Raw genomic sequence first — 22,138 nt, 5'->3', positions numbered from 1 at the left:
AGTTTTTAGTAAGACCAGGGGCTTTGATCTTATACATCGCTTGGTAAAACATATCCAGTGCAAAGAGCCCGAGACCGGTGGTGATGGCGCAGGCCTTTAATCCCAGCACTTGGGAGGCCAAGAGATGGTGAGACTAGGCCTTTTACTGGGGTGCTGGTGGTGATGTCTGTCACTGTACAGCCATTTAAAAGACTGCAATTGGATGACTTGAATCCTTAAATTCTAGGCACATACACACAAAGAGTTCTACCCCCTGGCACTTAGCACGCTCTGGGAACAGCAGGGGTTACATGTGGCTGAAAAAGGAACAGACACACCTCAAAGTACATATTCATTCTTTCCATTACAAATGATGATTTGGATTATTAAAGGTAGAGACTTCTGTACCCCCACCCCTACCACTGTCCACACATTAATATTCACTTGAGCTGCATGGTTTTATTTTGGAACACCCCTGTCTAATGCTATCACAGCACACATGTCTCAACTGTAATCCTAGCACTTGGTTGGCTGAAGCCCAATTGCTGTTTGTGGACAAACAACAAAACAAATAACAAAAAGCAAAACAAAACAAAACAAACAAAACACACAAAACAGCTTTGTGGGGTTCTCTGAAAGCTTTTCTAAGGCACCTGGGATCAAGTTTCCATGAAACTTTATAGCTTACTCAAAACTTATTTTACTTTCCATTTTTCTGAGTTCCCTCATTCTCTTTTCCATCCATTCATGACTTTATTGCCTGTCCATAACCCCACCCCCTGATTTTACAGGAAAAGTACAACTCCCTCCCCGCCTTTGTTTTTTTCTGTAGCTTTGGAGCCTGACCTGGATTTCCTGTGTAGACCAGGCTGGCCTCAAACTCAGATATCCTCCTGCCTCTGCCTCCCAAATGCTGGGACCAAAGGCATGCACCACCACTGCCCGGTTCTTTGACAAGAATCAGAGAGGAAGAACTAGGATGTGCTGTACTCTTTTGAGATTAAGTCTATTATTGCCCAGGCTGACCGGGGACTCAAGTTGGCTTAAATCACCAGCTTCCCATGAGATGTAACTACAGACACAGGCCACCATGACTGCCAACACTTCCCATCTCCGTCAATACCTAGCACACCGTGCTTTGTGCATGTCGGGAGGTACGCAGGGAAGGTGAGAGAGCTGGTAAGTGGCTAGGACAATGCTATTGTTGGTAAAGGGCAGCTGAATTCTTCCTAAGGGCTGTATAAGTCACCTTGTGATAGTTACCGGCATTATTTTTATTTATATAAGTGAAATGTCAAGATCCAGGTAGATCCCGTTGCTAAGGGCAACGGCTGTAGTTTTGTGAGATACTGCCACTCAAGAGAAAGGAGCTACAAGTAAATAGAGTTCTGGAAATGTGTCTACCCACGAATGCAAAACATTAAAAAATCATGTACTCTGAGCCAAGCTTGTTCACACAATCCAAGTTCCCTATATTTTAAGTCACTGTCCTCAGATGGGTTACCGTCTAAGGGGAGGGTTGAGTCACAGCAATGTACATGGAGAGATGGACAGACACTGGCAGTATACACAGTGGAGAAATAGAAAGCAGGGGAAGCTGGATAGTGAGGAGTTGCCAGTTTAGAGGGTGTTCAGGGAAGATGTCCTTAAAAGTGACGTTTGAGCAGGAACCAGAGAGGTCAAGTGCATTTAACTTGGAGGAGACCCTTCCAAGAGGAGGAAACACCAAGTACAAAAGTCCTTGGAATGGATACACTCTGTGACTGGCCGACTGTGGAGAAGGGAGGAGGGCTGAGGAGGGCTGCAGGTCCAATGGACTCGGCAGGGGTAGAGGAGCTAGAGGAAACAATGGCTGAGTGCTAACAAGTTCTGAAGGGAAAGCTCTCAGGATCTGCAGACAGAGCTGGTCTGGAAGATGAGTAAAGATGGAAAGAGACTGGAGAAAGGATGACTGGCATGGTTTGTGAATCCCATGGGAGAGCCAGGAATGCGGACTGGCTTGTTACAGTAGCTTTGTAAAAAGAGCCATTTCACACTGGACAGAGTTTCCTGGAGCCTTGAAGTAACCAATGTTAGGATTAGTGTCCATTTCCTGAGATGTGAAAGGACTGTGGGAGTTAAATTCTAAGATTCTCCTCATGGCCGTTCACGTTTGACCTCTCATGCACTGAAGACAGCAAGCTAAACAGTGCTGCCCAATGCTTTTGTTTTCCCCTTTCCAGTATTTCTAAAACAAGAAAAACAACAACAAAACCCAAAACCCAATGCCCCCAAACCTATAGGACTTACATTCAAATAGGAAAATCTGGCTACTCCACTGCAGGCGTCATGGATCAAAGGCAATGATTAGCATCTGCAGTTTTTAGATTTTTCTTTAATCACCCAAGGTCTTTCCACATGCATTAGTCATTTTTCACTTTTTAATTATTTGGGGTGCTAGGGATCAATCCAGAACTCTATCACTGATCTACGCCAGGCCCTGTGGTGTTTTGCTGATTAGTGTTTGCCTCATCCAGAATGAACCCACATATTAATAGCATTAACCTCTCCATGTGTTACAACCGTTTTTTTTTTTTTCCTGTTACCTTTTGTTGTACGAAAGTTACAGATTTCCTTCCTTGTTCCTTTTGAAGTTAAATCCCTCTTAATTCAGTCAGGGAAAAGAAACAGAAGCAGCCCTCCTTTCCATGTGCAGGCCCCACCATCATGGAGTGATGGGGCCATGCATACCGCAGCAGCACCCAGCTAAGTGCTGTCACAGTCGTGGCTTTCTCACGTGTTCTTAGGAGGAGGAGGAGGAGGGTCTCCTGAGTCACTCAAGACTTTAAGAAAGAGTTCAAAGTCCTAATTAGACCCTGAAGGAGCTGGAGCTTGAAGGAGTGAAGTTAGTGAATCCTTGGAGGAGGCCTAGGAAACAAAGAACAGGCAAGCCAGGGAGTAACGAATCCTGTCAGGCTGCAAACTGCCGTGACGGAGTAAGATAAGTTTTCTCAGCCTTCCCTGTCAGTCAGTTTCCTAGAGCCGGCTCTCTTCCTGCCCGAAGCTTGCTCAGCATATTACAATACTTGGACAATGAAGTGGGAGCTTCGTAACAAGCTGTTTCCATCTTCATACTCCTGCAGTATGTAATGCTACCCTACTGTAAGTTACACACAGGTAAACTGGCTGACTAAAGTTAGTAATCTGAGGCACAGCTTACAATTTTGTCCCCCCAAGGCTTCTCTGTGTAACTTTGGGATCTGTCCTGGAACTCGCTCTATAGACTAGGCTGGCCTTAAACTCACGGAGACATGCCTGCCTCTGCCTCCCAAGCACTGGGATAAGCGTGCACTGGCTGCTCTTCCACAGGGCCTGAGTTCAATTCCCAGCAACCACATGATGGCTCACAACCATCAGCAATGAGATCTGATGCCCTCTCCTGGCCTGCAGGCACACATGCAGCAAGAAGACTGTATATATAATAAATAATAAATCTTCAATTTATAATAATAAATCATAAATTAAAAAGATTTATTATGAAAATAAAAAAATCTTTAAGGTTAAAACTTCTAAAAATCAGCCTTCAGGAAGAATTCAATCTTATCTTGATTAGCAACAAATCACTTTAATTTGCTATATGTTCTAAATATTTGAAAACTCATTATGAAATCCCTGGCATAAATAATTTGAAGGACAGGCGTGGAATAGTCATGTATACTTGTGTGCTGTTGTACCTCTGCACAGGGTGCAGACACTACCATATACTCATCACACAGGGAGAACTGAAATAAAGAACGAAGGTTCATTCTCCTTTCCTCCTAAGTTTCAACTGCCCCTGAGATGCTTTAAACTGTCCAGTTACCCATCAGTCATGGGCTCCCAGCTTACAAGTGTTGAAAATTATTTGGACAAAGACCAACAGACAATGTAAAACAATTCGATAGTATAAATCCCTACATAGTCCTCAAAGCTACAGGGGGAAGAAAATAAGGCATACATATTTAGTTAACTTTTGCTTTAATATGACAATAAGTTATTTTGATAAAAATTACAAATTCAAACTCAAGTATTTCTGATTTCATGGAGGTAACAAGCACTCTGGTATCTAGAACATCAGCAAACAATAAATCCAACATTATTTCTCCTGTTAAGTATCTACCATTGTGTTCTTTCAGGAACCTCGTAGCGGGCAAAGGTAGAACAGACCTTTCCCCTATCCAGCTGACACTGCTCATACATCAGTACATAAGGTGTTTTCCTGAGCCTACATTTTGTACATCTCACTGTCCACATCCTCCCTCTGTGAACTATTACCTGTATTAACTCACTCCGGGGCAATGTTGACAAGGGGACATCCAAAACTCATTCTTGGGCAGAAACAAGAAGCCAACAGCACTGTGCTGTGTTCTTACACAGCATCCTCCATGGTTCACATGGCTGAGTACTACTATAAAGCACACTCTAGAAATTGAGCTAAAAATGAGCCAGAAGCAGTGGTGCATAAGCCTGGCACCCAAAAGCCCGAGGCAGGTCAGCCTGACACAGTCTGTCTGAAAAAGAACAAAAAGAGTAATTCAAGTCTTCAACTTTTTTTTTTTGATAAAAAATACATTTCTATCATCACTTTTGAAGGCAAACCCTTGGAATTCTGACATACTTTAAATCCTGTAATTGGTTTAGACATTTAATTTATTGGAACGCTTTTGTCATGGGAGGGGAAGGGTTAATTTCATGTTGTGTTCAGACAGTCTCACCCTGTAGCCCACACTGGTCTTAAATAGTCAATCTTCTTGCCTAAGCTTTCTGAGTGCTGGAGAAGTGTGCACTATCATGTCTGGTTCTGGTTCGAATACTCTTAGACACGTATGGAACAGGGTAAGGTGATCCATACCTCAAATCTCAGCACTCATGAGACAGAGTAGGTAAACAGATCTCTGTGAGTTCCAGGATAGGCAGAGTCCAGCCCCTCTCCCCGTAAAAAGAAAGCATAACAAATACAGCACATAAGAAAAACAAGTTAAATCTTACCTCAAGCAATGACCAGTCTAATGACACCAGTAACAGTAATACTCTTTTCCATGATGGCATGAAAGACACACAAAATTGGAGGCTTTTTTTGAGACAGGGTTTCTCTGTAGCCTTGGAGGCTGTCCTGAAACTAGCTCTTGAGATTGGTCTCGAACTCACAGAGATCTGCCTGCCTCTACCTCCTGAGTGCTGGGATTAAAGGCGTGCGCCACCACTGTCTGGCCTATGCAGGCTATTTTTAAATCACTATCTTTGAATGCTTTCAATTTGGAAAACACATTATGAAGCACTCAATGAGTACGGGAGATGCAGCTATGCAGAGCCATTGCCTCGAGTGTACACTGATCTCCAGCACAGCAAAGAAACAAACTAAAAACACACAGCTTACAAATGAGGGCTGGGATGAATCGAAAGCTTGATGATGTTGCTGCGTTTACTAAGTCAATTGCTTTGACACAGATAGCTGACACTAGGAATACACAGGGTGGGGGGTCAAGAGTCTGTTTGGAATAAGTTCTTTGCAGTCCAGACTGGTTTTGAACTCCTGACCCTCCTCCTGCCCAGGCTTCCTGAGTGCTAGAATTGTAAGTGTGATCTCAATGCCCAGGCTGAAGCACAAGCATCATAAATGGCAGGACTGAAAAGCATCGAGGACTCATGTGCTCAATCTGTACAACTGTTTCCGGCATGATTAATTTTAAACTATGCACATCCTCCAACTCTTCCAGTCTGTCAACATAGTTGCTTTCCTGATTACACATTAACTAGAAACTAGGTTCAACAGTCGTTCCTCCAATCACCTGGCAAAGATGTCACAACTGTCAAATCATTTTGCCAACTGGGCTGCCCCCTACTGGATAACTTCAGGCACTGAGACAAGTCAGCACGCTTGGTTTCACAAAGCAATACAGACAAATGTAAACATTCCATACTCCAAACAGAGGTTCCCTGAATAAGTTAAAAAACCACCTCGAAACACAAACCCTTCAGTAAGTCAGTTAGCCTTTACCATGGAAAGAACACAGTACCAACTCCACAAGGAACATCAGTCATCCTGAGAACCCACAATAGAGCTCTAGCCCCCTTTCTAACCTTGGAGGCAGATCTGAAACGGGAGTGGGCGGGGTAATGGGCGCACTAAACTTCCATGATTTTATGATAATGCAAATCTCGTTTTTAGTCCATTTACTCTATGATGTCTTCTTACACATAAGCAGATTCATGCTGAGTATCTGATAGTCATAAGCCTCTTGAGCCCTTTCTTCTGTGAGGACATCTAGCTGTTCTTCTGTGGCTCATCCCCACGCCTGCGATTTGCAGTAATGTAGGACCAGTTTACCATCGCTGCCAAAACACTACAGAAAGAAAAAAACAACACATTAAACTAACTCTTTTTAGATTAAGAAAGAGTTCTATAACATACTACATTTTCCAAAGGATACCTCCATCATACGTATCAATAATTATACACATTCAACAAAACTAGGGTACCTGGGTATGGGCTTAAATACTCTCACTGCCTTCTTGACATCTCTGATCAGGTATTTTCAGCTCTTTCCTGGCAGTGCTAGTCTATCTACTAATGACTATTGTCATGAAGCAGCACTGTCGAGAAGGTCACTCTAGTGCGGTTTTATCAAGTATGGATGGCAATGAATGCAGAAGTGATACAGATTAGACAAAATTTCCAAGAAAAGCAAAAAATTACTTCTAAATAAAACTTATCTCTTGACTGTTTAAGCTTAATTATAAAGATCCTACTATGTTAAAGGTGTTCATGACATAAGAGAACAAAGGGCTTTTCCCCCACTGATAGTTAAGATGGCATGCTAGCTCTTAAAGACGCGAATCAATAGTCCACACAGTTCAATAGGCACAATACCCATGAGGGCAGGTTACTTACCTCATACAGAGTTCCAACTTCTTGGTCTGGGGAAGGGGCAAAGGATTGGTTCACATAAATAAACTAAAGGGAAAAAAAAATGAATTCAAAATGGTATCCTTTTTGTAACTAAGACATTTTTAAACACTGTGTATGGTGTTTGTGCCAGAGATCAACACTGGGCATCCTTGGTGGCTCTCTTGCTTGAGACAGAGCCCCTCTCTGAGTCTGGAGCTCACCTAATGGCTAGTCCGGCTGGTCACTGAGATCCAGAGTCTGCCCATCTCCCCACCAGGCACTGGGGTCACATAGACCAGCACAGGGCCCTGAGGTCATGGATGTATTAGATCTTCATCTTTGTGGGTGGAAGGCCTTTATAGACTGAACCAGTTCCCTAGATAAATACATTTTAAGTAGTTTTTCACAAATAGTTTTTTGGAAGGATATTCAAAACACTACATTAACAAAATGCCTACTTGGCATAGCAGTTCCTGACTGTAATCCCAGCAGGTGAGAGTGCAGGATTGTCCATGACTTCAAGGCAAGCCTAGGCTACACAGTGAGACTATCCCAAAAGAAGAAAAATAATTCCCACTGAGCCAAGATAAAATTTCTTCTACTAATTTCACATTTGCAGTTAAACATCAATACATTTGATATTGGGCATTTTCCTCAGATATGTTACACACATTTTTTTCTCCTTTTTTTTTTTTTTGGTTTTTCGAGACAGGGTTTCTCTGTGGTTTTGGAGCCTGTCCTGGAACTAGCTCTTGTAGACCAGGCTGGTCTCGAACTCACAGAGATCCGCCTGCCTCTGCCTCCCAAGTTCTGGGATTAAAGGCGTGCGCCACCACCGCCCGGCTCTTTTTTTTCTTTTGATCTTTACTACTTTTGAAAAATTTCTGGGGTACTGAGTTTTAAGCTGGACATTCTTAGTATTAGTTGAAGAGAAAAAAAGAATTCATTGTTCTAGACTTTTAATCAGTTTTAAATTAAAATATTTCTAATGCTTAAAGAATTCCTAAATATATTAATGCAAAAGGTCATAGTGTCGAAGAGGCTTTTAATCAACTTCTTTTTAGAAAATAGAAGAAAATTGGCAGGTAACATCCATCTCAAGATCTAAGGATAAAATATTCTAGGCGTAACAACTCTCTTTTAAACAGAAATAGTATGTAAACAGTTAGTCAACAGGTATTATTTATACAACAATAAATATTGGTTGAGTTTTTTCCTTCAGTACTGAATGAGACAGTTAAGAGTCCTGGCCCTAAACACAAATAACATTTCATGGCCCACTCTGTATACGAGCAGTACTGAAAGTAATAGTACCTGTATCTTCCGGGGCTATTCGGAGCAGACCACAGCAAATAACAGAATGCCAAGCACAGCTATGTGCTTTAGTGACGATTTAGTTAAGGAGGGACTGCATTCATGATCATGGTCCTGTAAGATCCTGTCTTCATGAGACATGCTATTTTAATCCGTGTAACCATACTCTTAAGATGTTCACACAAAAACATAAGCATCTGATAATGTATTTCTCAAAATGTATCCACTGCTAACTGTGGAGATAGCTCAGTAGGTAAAGTGCTTGATATGCAAGCATGAAGACCAGAGTTCTACCCTCACATACTCCCAGCAATAGGGAGAGGGAGACGGGGACTCCTGGGACTTACTGGCTAGCCAGTTTAGCCTGCTTGGTGAGCTTTAGGCCAATAAAACTGTCTCAAAGAACAAGATGGATGGCAACTGAAGTATGATGCCTGAGGTTCTTCAAAGAAACAAAATCCTTATCACAACTAAAACCTAAATGGAGTGCTTACTGTATTGTATACCATGAAATAGGTATATGAGTCTTAGTTCTTTCAGCATATGTGAAAGACATATTGCTTACCTCAAGAACAATAGGACAAAAGTAATACAGTAAGGAATTGTAAGAAATCAATGTAATTTAAACACCAAACTGTACTAATATACAGAGAATATAATGTTCTATGACAAATATTTCTGCATGGATATTCAGTGATACTTTGAGGAAAATAACTAAAACGCCAGCCTTAAAAAATATAAAACAGCACTTGGGAGGCAGAGGCAGGCGGATCTCTGGGAGTTCGAGGCTAGCCTGGTCTACAAGAGCTAGTTCTGGGACAGGCACCAAAGCTACAGAGAAACCCTGTCTCAAAAAACCAAAAAAAAAAAAATATATATATATATAAAACAGGAGCTGGGGGGGTGGTGGCGCACGCCTTTAATCCCAGCACTTGGGAGGCAGAGGCAGGTGAATCTCTGTGAGTTCGAGACCAGCTTGGTCTACAAGAGCTAGTTCCAGGACAGGCTCCAAAGCCACAGAGAAACTCTGTCTCGAAAAACCAAAAAAAAAAAAAAAAAAAAAAATATATATGTATATATATATATATATATATATATAAAAACAAACAGACTGGAAAGCAGCAATAGTAATGATAAACATGATGTTAAGGGCTTGGGATAAGTAGCACACTTCCTGCCTGATGACCTGACATAACTTCCAGGAACATGGTGGATGGAGAATCCACTCCCAAGCACTGTTCTGACCACTGCATGTACATGGCAACCACCTCCAGAGGTAAACAATAAAAACTGTGTTCGAGAGCAAAGGGAGAATCTGCTCAAAAGTCCATAGAACAAAAGCAATGTGTAGCTTTGTAAGTACACGTGTTACTCAGGGTTGCCTAGGAACTACTGGGGATTTTTATAGGCAAACAATCATTATTGTATTCATACCAACTGTTCCGAGGCCACGAGTTTAAGGAACTTTTTGATGAAGTCAATGAGTCCTTGGATGGTTCGGGTTCGCTCCACAGCCCATTTCTTTGTTTTCATTATAGGGGTATCTCCTACAGCCTTCAGCAGGATGTCAACTTCAAAAAAATTGTTTTGAAACATTTGATGAGAAGGTGATGTGAAACCGCTCAGAAAACAAGCTTTATCCACAATTACTTTTCTGGAGCTATGTAAGAAATACAAAATATTAGACTCTTCTCTACTATTTTCCCCCTTAATCCTACAAAGTTCTTTCTAATGAGACTAATCTTTAAGACACATTCGACACAACAGAACTCTAAAGATAATAAATCGATCTGGCCCATGATATAAATAATACCCAAACCAAGTAAAAAAAAAAAAAACAAAAACAACTCATCCATTTTTCACCTATGAAATTGGTGGTAAAGATAAGGTGGTAATGTAGTTAATGCTGCTGCCGCCACTGTAACATGGCATGACTTTCTGGAAGGCAATATGGTAATACATATCCAATACTTGGAGATACACCTTGACTCAATAATATACTACTTAAAATCTAAAATAGCTTGCAATTTATAAAGATTCATATAAAAGGATGTCACCTTTATCAAAACATTTATTTTTACAGGGAAAAAAAAGCAGTAAATTTACATATTCAACACATATATGTAGGTAGGATTAAATAAAATATGAGCTGCTTTATGGCAGAATTTATAGAGAAAGGACACACATTCCAAATTGGGTCCAAACTATGGCTCTGTCTCTTGTAGAGCTACAAGCATTAAACTCTTTCACTCTCAAACCCCTGTAACAGCACCTACCTCACAGGGCTGATACGAGGACTAAGTCAGTTAATGCACGTTAACAGCAGTACCCAGACCATAAGTTATACTAATAGAACCTTAAGCTTATAAAGAGATGTTCAAGAACACAGTTTAGTTTTTGAGACAGGGTTTCTCTGTAGCTTTGGAGCTTGTCCTGGAACTCGCTCTGTAGACCAGGCTGGCCTCAAACTCACAGAGATCCGTCTGCCTCTGCCTCCCGAGTGCTGGGATTAAAGGTGTGTGCCACCACAGTCTGGCTTCAAGAACACATTTTAAAAGCAGTTAATAGTTTAAGAAGCTGAGAAAATGTGCAAAATAGAAAAACAGTGTGTATACAACCCCAACTTCATTCAGAATCACACACACATATTCAGATTAGTATAGCATCAAAATGTTACTTCGTAGTAGTGACATATGGCTTTTTGTAAATACTAAATTTTCTATACTTAACTTTTTTATGAAAAAAACCCTATTACTATAGTGGTATACTATTTGTATTTTAATAAATAGAGCTTGCTTGAAGATCAGTGCAAAGCAGACATACTAGTCAGCCATACAGGCCAGGCAGTGGTGGCTCACACCTTTAATCCCAGTAGCCAAACTAGCTAGTCATAGAGGCTGGGCAGTGGTGGTGCATGACTTTAATCTCAGCCCTAGAGAGAAATATAAAATGGGAGGAGACAGGTCTCATGCTGTCTTAATCTGAGGATTTCTGGAGGCAGGATCACCCATTTTTGGTCTGAGGTAGAGGTAAGAGCCAAGTGGCTAGCTGCTTTGCTTTTCTGATCTTCAGCCTGAACCCCAATATCTGTCTCTGAGTTTTTATTAGTCGTGTTACATACTATTAAAAAAAAAATCAGGGGCCCTAAAAAGTTTCAAAGAAGGCAGTAATATTTCAATGATTCAAAACACAGATGTAGATGAAAGTTTCTGTCCCATCTGGTCCCACAGCCGTTCAGTACCAAAGAAACACACTGAGGCTTATATTATTATAAACTGTTTGGACTATCAGCTCAGGCTTATTATTAACTAGCTCTTAAACTAGCTCTTACAACTTAAGTTAACTCATAATTCTTGCCTAAGTTTAGCCACACTGCTTGGTATCTTTTCTCAGTAAGGCATTCTCATCTTGTGTCTGGCTGGTGACTGTGTCTTTGCCTTTCATCTTCCTAGAACTCACAAATGGCCTATACTTCCTGCCTGGCTACTGGCCAATCAGCATTTTTAAACAAATCTTTACAGTGTACAAGAGCATTATCCCACAGCACACAGATATGCAAATAAAGACTGATCTCCTTAATGAAGTTTATTTCCCTTAAGAGACACCTACAACCAAAACTGCCCTGAGAGCAGAACTGTCCAATTGTTACCACACTCTTGCCCCATTTGTTTGGCATTCGAAGTTGGGATCAACTTATTCAAGTTTCCTCTGGAAGCTAGGTGTGGTGGTGCAGGTCTTTAATCCCAGCACTTAGGAGGCTGAGGCAGACGGATCTCTGGGAGTTTGAGGCCAGCGTGGTCTACAGAATGAGTTCCAGGAGATCACATCTCCTCCTGAAATGAAACACAGGATCTAGAACATATGATGCAGCTCATCTTCCTGGAAAAGAACTATGTAAATGCCCTTTCAGTTATTTTGGGAATATGGATGAGTTGGGAAGGCATAAAGGTGATTTTGGTTAGCCTATCTTTCATACCTTCCTCCCCAGTTCCCTCGACCCCTGGAGCAATCAATAACTCGGCAGCAATTAGGCACTGAAATGTACTACTGAAGAAAGAGCCAGAGGGCAAGAAGCTAGAGACACAGTCATTTATAGTAATTATATAGTAATTACAGCCGTAGTCTTAGTGCCCAAAATGACTTGCTTGTAGCTCTGAACCCTGACTACACATTAGAATCAACCGGAGAAGTTAATATGCACAGCAATTAAATCGCAATCTTTTGCAAAGTAGGACCTTAGCACTGGTATTTAAACGCTTGGCCCGTGAAGCCTGTGCCAGCAGGGTCAAGAACATGCCATCTTTCTTTGGCAAATTACAGTGGAAATGTGAAATATCTGATAAAGAAATTGTCTACAAAAGGATGAAAATAGGAATTCAATTTGTCAGGAAGGGGGGGGGCGAAAGAAAGGAAACATGGCCTCAGGCATCATCTTGGATTATGCGTCATTTTCTAGTTTTTGTTTGATTTTTGTATAGCAATCATCAGTGTGAAAGACTAAAACTTTGCCTGAGATGGCTAGATGTTTTTGTTTGTTTCTGGCTCAGGGTTGGCTTTGACCATACAGATATTTGCTAGTCAAAGGCTTCTGAATGTTAGGATTAAGAGTGTATGTCACCACTCTCGGCCTGGTGCTTCCATCTTAAACGAAACCTTTGAAAGTGAGCTTGCTACAACTAATTGGAGGAAAAAATATTAGGACTTTTTTTTTCCCCCAGGTTGATTGGTCAGCTGTTAAAATACTAAGTACAGCATATATATTCATGGCAGATATCCTCCAACCGCAAGGTCTTTGTCTTTTTTTTTCTGTCTAGATGAGCTGGGAATTGAACCCCTGGACCTTTAGTACTGTTTTACTACTAAGCGACATACACCTGCATTTCCCCCAGAAGCAGCGCTGGGAAACAATTCTCCTGTGCAGCACAAACAAGCCGGTGAGATTAAGGAGCAGAAAGACACCCGGATCTACATTTTATGTCCCTGAAAGGAGAACAATCAAGGACAAGGTCTACCTTTTCCATTGATACGTGTTAATTTGCTGATTTTTCTTATAGTCAAATCTCACTTTACAGTGTTCAGGGCAAGTTAACCTCAAGTTCCTTACTTTCCAGCGGCAAACATATAAGACAATACAGAGGTTGAGGACAGCTAGTTAAAGAAATGTTCAATGTCGCACACAAAAAAAGGCATGCCCCCCCATCCCAAATATATAGCTAACTAAAAGGTGGCACCTATACCCTGAGTTTTTCCTTAGCATTCTTCACAGTAGTCAAAGTTCCAGGTTTTTGTTCTACAGAATGAATCCATATTCATTCCATTATTGTATCATTCATATCCACATTGGGGGAAGCCAATAGCGAAACTTGTCAGAATTCGTGGACTGTACTCCACTTGTCGCCCCTGTCACCTTACATTTTGTTTTCAGTAACTTCTGTTCTACCCGGAGGTACCAAGATCTCACTCGCAACCCAGCTTCAAACTGCTCGAAGGCTGACTACCTCCAAGACCCCGTAAAAAGTGCGAAGGACGGCGAATCCGGGTACTACCCGGATCACGTAGGCACCCAAAAGGCGCGAACACCGGTAAGAGGAGAAAGAGCGCCTCTGGGACGAGCCCTTCTCTAGCTTTCGCTTCTTTACGGGCCGCCTCTCTTACAAACTCTATTACATCTCCCGCCTCCGCACACAAATGGATGTTGACATTACTTTTTTTCTTGGTGTCACCGGGAGGCTCCTCCGTCCCCGGGGAGACTGTGGCCGAAGACGGGGGCTCTGGGGTGGCAGTTTCCGGGGAGAGCTCCGAAAGGCTCTCGCCGCCGGCTGCGGCCGCTGAAGGAGGGAGCTGCAGCAGGGCCTCGGGATCTTCCGCCATCTTCCTCGCCGAGAGTCGATGGCGGAAGTGACGTACCCGGTGCAGAGGTTGGGTCTTGCTCCACGGAGGGTCTCAAAGTAGGCGCCGGGTGGGGTTACCCGGGACAACAGTGAACTTTGGGGGTGTCTGGAGAGCGGTACTTTAGATGATCCGTTGGAAACACCATTTAAAAGAGTTCTGAGTGTCATCTAGTCGCAGCGAGCTTCCGGAACGTTCCACGACGCGGCTCCGCGCACCACCAGATGAGTACGTGCCCCCTCCCTCCAGCAAGTTGGCTCCGGCCCGGGACGCTTCCGTTTCCTTCCGGCCTGCCCCGCCCAGGTCCCGCCTCCAGGTCCCGCCCCACAGCGCGGGAGCGCGCGCGCGCGTGCGGGAGGGGGCGGGTGGGGAAGCAGTGGCAGCAAAGCTCCCGGAGGCGAGGCTCGCACGCCCGCCCCCGCCCTGGCCCCAGCGCCCACCCGGTCGGCCCGGCCCAGCCATGATCAAGGCCATCCTCATCTTCAACAACCACGGGAAGCCGCGGCTCTCCAAGTTCTACCAGCCCTATGTGAGTATGCCCCTGCCGCGGACCCGGGGAGAGGGCGAGCGCCGGCGCAGGGCAGCGCCCAGCGGCTTCCTCCGAACGACCCTCGCGACGCCGCGGCCCTCCCCGCGTCCGACTCCTGCACCGCTTGCCCGCCTGTCACCTCGGGCAGTGGGAGCCGCTTGCCACTCCCCGCCGGCGGCTCGCCGTCTGTGGGCGAGGCGGTTTGTCCGCCGCGAGGGGCGCTGCCCACCTGCCCGGCACCTCTGCTCCAGCACGGCGGCCGCGCCGCTCCCAGTCCCATTCCCTTGTCGCCCAGCCCGGCCAGGTGGATTGCTTTCTGTCGCGCGGGGACAGATGGGCCACTGTGTTGTCCGCCCTAATCCCCGGCGAGCTCAGCAACTTTGGCTCGCCGCACGCCCTGGCCAGTGTGTGCAGTGTGTTTCCATATGGAAGCCTCTCAAGCCCCCGTGTGACTGTTGAGGAAATTAAGTGGGAACCTGGCGTTGCGATTGGGCTTTTAACCTACCCTCTGAATCTACTGTTGACCCATCAGAAAGGGACTCTGCATCTCGGAGTTAACGATTTCATTTTGATGTGTTTTTCTTCTTTAAACCAAAACATAAGGGCATTTGCCCTGAGTTTTGGTTGACAGGAAATAGCATCTGTGAAAGTTCTCTTCTAGAACTGTGAACATTGTTTAATATTGCTAGGAGCAGAAGACTTTAAAGTCACGAAGATAACTTATAAACGATGGAGGAGAGGTGATAGGTTCCTATGCCTTACCTGAGGGCAAAACTCAGACTAGGTCATGCTCTGAGCTGTCATTTGTAGGGTGAGCTCTGTAGCTGTCTTGGGGGCGTTTTGCGTATAGCCAGACATGGACTTTGAATTTAGTGTTGAAAATATGCCAACTACCGACACTTTATGCGCATGGCCCCAGATGGAAATTATTCCTGCCATTAGAAATGAAACGTGAAAATGTCAGTTTGCCTGAAGTGATAATGCAGTCTGTGGAGGTGTTGGTTGAAGTGAGAAATAGAGCTGCTGCATTTCCTTAAGTTGCTTTGCTTTCCCTGATGCTAAAGAACACTTTGCTCTACTTTCCGCGTGGTTTTTATCGTTAGTATAACTAAACGCTAATGGGCTGCTTAAAAAGTCTAGATCGTTCTTGAGTCCAACATAAAATTCTAGTTGTTCCTTCTGAGGAAAACAATGCCATTAGCTTGACATTACCTGATTGCCTAAAATGCCCTTGTTGAGTCCATTTGCAGTGTAGAAAAGGCACGTTCCAATAGTGAGATCACATCGAAGAGATTTGTTTTTCTTTTTGCGTTTAAATCTGCACATTTATGTAGTAATCCATCTTGCCTGGTGATGAAGATCTGTAATTCCAGCTACTCAGGAAGCTGAGACAGGAGTATTGGAAGGTCAAGACCTAGGCTATGAGTTCAAGACCAGCCTGTGCAATTTAGTGAGACCCTGTCTCAACATAAAAAGTAAAAAGTGGGCTAGTGATAGTGTTTCTCACGTCCACAAGGTCCTGGCTTCTATCCCTAGGATTATAAATTTAATTATTAAGCACTATTCAGAATAATAGGTCCGTTGGCTAATCGATAATTTCATGGTAATCACTACTATAGGTAGACTTAAATCATATGAAGTATAAATTTAACTTGGAAATCTAGAAATACAGCTTTGTCCAGCAGTGGAAGCAGACTTGTCTTTTACCTTTCGTTGTTAGGTAGCAGTGACGGCTAATGTGGAGAAGGTGTGCAGCTGAAGCAGCTGTGGTGGCACTTTTTTGGTCACTGAGTGACAGTGCTGCTGGCTGCGTGAGGCCGGACGGAATTTAAAGGGACACGGGCTGTATAGAGGTGGTGCGCCAGAACTGTTTCTCTGTCAGGCACTACAAATTGGATCTTCCCGACCGTGTGCTAAATGGTCTTTCAGAAATAGTTGAAAGTAATTTATTTCTTTGCTTCTTGCACTAGACTATAACCCCTGTGGGGTTATATTTTTCTATTTTTCGTTCATTTATTCCATTGTCATCAAATGTTTACTTCATGCCTGCCACATTAGGCACTGTAAATGAAGAAACACATCCACTTTCTGCTTGTAGGAGGATGTAGACATGGCTAACAAATAGCTTGTATGATTTTACAGGTATTAATAGAAATAAATGATGTGGAAAATAAATCAAGACAAAGTAGGGACTGTGAGCATGACAATTTAAAATACTGCAGCCAGTTACATTCTCACCAAGAAGTAGTGTTTAAGCCAGTATTGAGCGTGGTAAGAAAAGCAGCCTTGCAGAGAGATACCTGGGGGGAAGGGCATTCCAGGCAGAGATAAAGGAGTGCACATATGCGAAAGTTGATGTTTGGAGAAGGAATATCACGAACACACGCCTTACAAGTGGAGACTGTCAAGGAAGCACTCTAGGAAATGGCATTTTGTTGTGTATGTCATTCAAATGTAGCCCTTTTGCATTGCCTGAAATTCCTTTCTTCTCTCTGTGACAGAACCCAAATAGAGTCCTTGTTCTTAGCTTAGCCCAGACACCTTGTAGAGTGTTTTCTGAAGGAATTTACCCCGCTGCGCTCTTGTCTTAGAACTTCCTTTTTATGGTATGATACTCTGCTTCATAGCCCTAAGCCCTTGGGACATCCTATTGAATTTTTGTTTGAAGATGTAATTTAAGCATATTTGTGTCATTTCCAGCAGTCAACATGGAGTCTTTAATGTACTGAACTTTTTAAATTTTATTGTGTGCATGTGCTTGTCTATGTCTGTGTGTACCACATGTGCACAGGTGCCCGCCGAGGCCGGGAGTGGGATCTGCTGGAACTGGCGTTTCAGTTGGTCGTGAACTGCCTGCAGTAGGTGCTGGGAGCCAAGCGTTACCCTCTGCAGGAGCAGTCAGGACTCTTAACCAAACTTAACTCTCTGGCTCCTGCAGTGAATTCCTAAGGAACTGTTGTTAAATGCTTTCCTTTGGAATCTAGCTTTGGGATAAAAGTTGAATTAAAATTGATAGTTAAATTTCCTTCTAACTGTTAAAATTTAGTTGTCCATTAAGCAAAGATTTTCAGAATCTATGTCTTCAGCACGAATGTATGGTGGAGTAGCTGTTACTTCTTTCCTGTGTAAAGCTGGGAGAAGTCTCTTAAGAAGTGTTCTTCAGGTCTGTCCCGTGGCTCATCTGGGAAGGCATTTCCTGCCAAGCCTGGCAACCTAAGTTCCATGCCCAGAACCCATGTAGTGGGAGGAAAGAGCCCTCTTTTATGGTGACCGCTGACCCTTTGGTGTCTTCCTCACACAAATAAATTAAAAAATGTACTTTATTTAGAAAGAAGTATATCCAATAAGGTCAGTTTTGAGTTAAATAAATTAAGCAATATTTCAGGATATTTTTAGGCCAACGTTTCTGTGCCCTGACAGGATGCTGAGGTTTAAGTTCAACATTTTGGGTTAATACTAACAGTTTGAAAATTGCTTTACTTTGACATGTTTCCCTACTACGATGGGTTTTTGCTCTTCATTTAGGCTTCCTCAGGATATCACATTTGTGTGGTCATTTCTGCCCCTTTGTACCGTAGCCTTGGCCATGCCTCTCGGTTGGTGTCATTTATGAGACATGAAGTAACACGTGTTTTGTAGTCTTTGCTGAGTTAAACTTTTGGCTCTTTCCACTTAAGTCAGATATTAAGAACGGCTGGGCTGATTACTTCCCCTTTTGTTTTGCCTGCTATATCCTTGTCATCTCTAAACTTCTGCAAGTTTAGCATTTGTGTGTGTGCACATTATCTTTCAAGTCATGCTTACCCACAGCAATCTGGCAATAGTAACTTTTAGTCTTAACAGTTACCTAGAAATTATTTGTATATTACTAACATTTAAAACAGATGTGTTTTTACATAGCTATTAAACACGAAAACAACAACAAAACCTCCTTGGGCTCTATGATTTCTGTGTTATTGGTAAATCAAAATGTATTTAGTGAATCATGCTGATAAAGTAGAAGGACATTGTGAGTTGCTGTCCTTGTTTCCGCAGATACTAAAGATTACCACACTTTAAAGTACAAGCAGAAACAGTTGTAAACTGTAAAATACATGAGTTACCCCAATATACATACGTTAAGCTGTGTTTAAGTATTAGGCTGTTTAACATCTTCCAGCACTAGAAAGACTGTTCTTTCAATCCTCAAATATGAAGTTCTGAACATGACGTTTTCTTTTAAACATCTTTAATAAGTTGTAGCTGTGCTTATTGGTTTCCTTTAGTGACTTATGACAATGTGGCAGGATAGTTAGATGCATTTTGATTTTTACCTTTTCCCCGTCCTGGACATGAAACCTAGAGCTTCATGTATGCTCGGGTATGCCGTACCACTTAGCTACACCCCAGCCAGTTGTTAGTCAGGTGTGGCATCCAGCTGTAGTCCCAGTACTCACAGCTAGGAGGGAAGTTGAGGCAGGTAGCTCACTTGATCCCATGGATTGGAGACCAGCCTAGACAACATAAGGAGACTCTGTTTCAAAATTTGAAACAAAATGAAATTTTAAAAGGTATAATTATCAGCAGTTCTGAGTAATATCAATATATATTATTACACAGTTCAGCTTTTTAAAGAAAAATCCATATGATTTCTTTAAAAATATCCTTTTAAAGATTCATTTTGTGTGTAGGAGTGTTTGTCTATATCAGTGTATGTGCACCATGTGCATGCTTGGTTCCTAAGGAGGTCAGAAGACAGCATCACATCCTTAGTGCTGGTGTTAGAGATGGTTGTGAACCGTCGTGTGGATTCTGGGGACTGAACCTGGGCTTCTGCAGGAGCAGCAAGTGGTTTTATCCGCGGAGCCGTCTCATCCCTCCAGCCCCTCCATATGATTTGTTTTCCTTTAGTATTGGTTAGAATTCCTTGGGGTACCTAAACTGGGTCTTATGTGATTGATGCAAATGATTCTGAACAATTCCTATAGGGTAAGTAGTATAGAGTAGAAGATGGTTTCCAGCATGGATTCAGCCAAGGCTGTGACTTCCATACAGAGTGCTACTTTATTTGCCTTACGTGGCACAAGAATACGTTATCCAAAGGCTGATTCTGACCCTTACAATTCAATCAGAGTGGTTAGTTCCTGTAATCTAAAATTTGTTCCCTGCCTTGTCCCTTCAGAAACAAAAACAAAAATAACCCCAACAATCTGGCTAGACAGGCAAACAAAAACCAATAATAGCTTTCTTTCATCAGGATCCAAGCTTGGAAACAGATAAAGTGGTATTGTCAGAAAGCTGGAAAATAGGAGTATGTGTTGATTAGCAAACTATAAGGGACTATTATTGTCTGTTTAAAAAGAATCTTAGTGTTGGAACTGAAGAGCTGGTTCAGCAGCCCAGAGGGCTTGAGTATGGTTCCAGTATTACTTGGTGGCTCACAACCTTCAATATCTGCATTTCCAGGGGATCCAGGCCTCTTCTGACTTCCTCAGGCACTGCTTGAGTGTGAATCATGTAGGCAAAACACAATACACATGGAGCTAAATAAATCTTAGAAAAGTTTAAAAATAATGTCCACATGTGCTAATATCTAGGCATTATTGTAATTTAAGCACCCATTAGGGCTAAGGAGATGGCTCAGTAGACATAGTGATTGTCGTGCAAGCATGAGGACCTAGATTCAGATCCTGAGTATTTTACATAAAAAACCAAGTCCAGTAGTATGTACCTCTAATCCCAGCACCAAAGTAGATCTCTAGGACTTGCTGGCCAACCGCTCAAGTTGCAGGAAGCTCCGTGTTCAGTGAAAAACCTTGTGTCAAAGCGTACAGCAGTGGTACACATATACCCTGGGGGTAACCAACAGCTCTCTAATTAAACTGCAGTCCTGCTCAACAGGAGGGAGTCCATGTCTGATACTGGAAATCTAGGTGACTGCTTATTTCTACTAAAGTCATGGTTATTGGAAGAGAATCCATAACCACTAATTGACTAAACCAGCATAATCCCTAGCAATAATCTATTAGCATTTGTTCTTACATCTACAGATAAGTGTAGTCTTTATCAAGAAAACTTCCCTTTGTAGCAGAGACCATTACAGAAAACCACAACCAATCAAAATGCAGAGTTGTGGAGTCCAGTTCCAATGCCTACATCTACAACACACTTCTACTCTTAAGGTTCAGGGAACATTTCAGAAAGACTGTAAGAACCAGGAAATCAGGGAGTTTGCTGCGAGATTGTGTTTCCTAATTATATCAGAAGCTTACACCCATAATGTCTCACCAACATGGTTGTGCAGATGTGAGCTAAAGAAGGATGACACCAATGAACTGCCAAACTGGACAGAGAAAAGCCCATGAGGTCTCAGACTTGCAGAAAGAGCTATTAGCAATAAAGGAAAACTGATAACAGGAACGATGACCGTCCACTGGGAAGAGCACACCAATTTGTTGTTCAGTAGCAAATGGCCATCCCTGAAAATACAGGTTGTATTTCGAAATATATGTATGTATACATATATGCATGCAATAACAGTAAAAAAAGAGACTGAATTTCAAGGAGAGCTGGGAGAGGTATACGGGAAGATTCCGAGGGAGGAAAGGAAGGAAGAAATGTTGTAATCAAATTAATATCTCAAAAATAAAAATAAAAAGTCTAGCCTTTCCTTATATCTCCTTTCCCAAGGTGACGACTTTTGTCTGGTTATCACGGCATTGTGTAAATAATGTGCTTTTGGCTAAGTTTTCATTTGTAGACGTGACCTATTCTGTTATTGGAAATACTTACTTAGTTCTGAGTCTCAGTCCCTCAAAGCTACTTTGTACTTCAGACCATGTCAGTCCTCAGTGCCCATATTAGTTTTTTATGTAAACCATCCTCAGCTGAGCCAGGTTGTAAATTTAGTTTTTTTTTTCTTTCTGACATTTTATCTTCCTCGAAGATAATTGCTTTTCCTTTGAGCTAGTTTTTTTTTTTTAATTTACTTATTTCTAATTTATGTTTCTGCCAGCATGTGTCTGTCAGTTTCCTGTTGATTAAGAAATCTCTTCTGGAACCTTTTGGCTAGGATCAGTCTCTGCCAGTTGCCTGGCAGTCATGTTTGGACTTTATCTGCGAGATTCCTCTTGGCTGTTTTCTGTATTAGATCTTCAATTGCTTGATTCTTTGTCTGTTGTCTTATCATGGTAGAGCCAGTGACTTCTTGAGTAAAGTGTAACAAGAAGTAGATTTTATGAGAGCTTCCTGTTCTGAAAGTCTTATTAATAAGTACATTGAGATTTAGAATTTCAATCTTCATGATTGCATGCTGTGCCACCTTTCTGTTTCCATTGTTGGTTTTCAAAAAGTCTGTAGTAATTCTGGCTGCTCCCTTTCTGTGTATGATGACTTTATGACTTACTAGGAATGCATAGACTTCTGTTTCTAAAGTCTTAGAGTTCCTTGCTGTGAGACTGTTTGCGTCCATAGTGTGGGATACTCCATCAGGTATTATTATTCTGGAAGCTCTAATTGTCTACTGGAATCATTTCTTGGTT

General features: G+C 42.4%; 2 protein-coding genes across 5 annotated transcripts in view; one reads left to right on the top strand and one right to left on the bottom strand.

Annotated features, from left to right (window-relative positions):
- Positions 1-3,922: 3,922 nt before the first annotated feature.
- Atg12 (autophagy related 12) lies at positions 3,923-14,316 on the bottom strand. 2 transcript variants are annotated; one of them, XM_057788944.1, is made up of 4 exons: positions 13,906-14,273; positions 9,635-9,771; positions 6,890-6,952; positions 3,923-6,341 (listed from the first exon to the last, which is right to left on the bottom strand). In XM_057788944.1, the coding sequence occupies exons 1-4, from the start codon at positions 14,069-14,071 to the stop codon at positions 6,282-6,284; spliced, it is 426 nt and encodes a 141-aa protein (XP_057644927.1). In that variant the 5' UTR covers positions 14,072-14,273; the 3' UTR covers positions 3,923-6,281. The 2 variants fall into 2 exon arrangements, with proteins under 2 accessions (XP_057644927.1, XP_057644928.1); XM_057788945.1 differs by lacking the exons at positions 3,923-6,341; positions 9,635-9,771 and having other exon boundaries at positions 6,891-6,952; positions 13,906-14,316.
- Positions 14,317-14,425: 109 nt separating this feature from the next.
- Ap3s1 (adaptor related protein complex 3 subunit sigma 1) overlaps positions 14,426-22,138 on the top strand; it is a 46,737-nt gene continuing 39,024 nt past the window's right edge. For all 3 annotated transcript variants that reach the window (XM_057788843.1, XM_057788845.1, XM_057788846.1), the window contains exon 1: positions 14,426-14,618. In XM_057788843.1, coding sequence (XP_057644826.1) covers positions 14,550-14,618 — 69 coding nt within the window. In that variant the 5' untranslated portion in view covers positions 14,426-14,549. The remainder of the gene's footprint in view (positions 14,619-22,138) is intronic.

The sequence above is a fragment of the Chionomys nivalis genome, chromosome 14, assembly GCF_950005125.1.
Source record: "Chionomys nivalis chromosome 14, mChiNiv1.1, whole genome shotgun sequence".
Lineage (NCBI taxonomy): Eukaryota > Metazoa > Chordata > Mammalia > Rodentia > Cricetidae > Chionomys > Chionomys nivalis.
The sequence above is the reverse complement of the archived record's forward strand: the minus strand, read 5'-3'. Positions and strand labels throughout refer to the sequence as shown.

What these genes read in the sequence shown, in the direction of transcription:
- Atg12 (XM_057788944.1), bottom strand. Translation starts at nt 14,071, where the DNA reads ATGGCGGAAGATCCCGAGGCCCTGCTGCAGCTCCCTCCTTCAGCGGCC. An exon ending in CGGTGACACCAAGAAAAAAA is followed by an intron (nt 9,772 to 13,905) that starts GTAATGTCAACA and finishes ATTTTTTTGAAG; the next exon opens with TTGACATCCTGCTGAAGGCT. An exon ending in AAGTTGGAACTCTGTATGAG is followed by an intron (nt 6,342 to 6,889) that starts GTAAGTAACCTG and finishes TTCTTTCTGTAG; the next exon opens with TGTTTTGGCAGCGATGGTAA.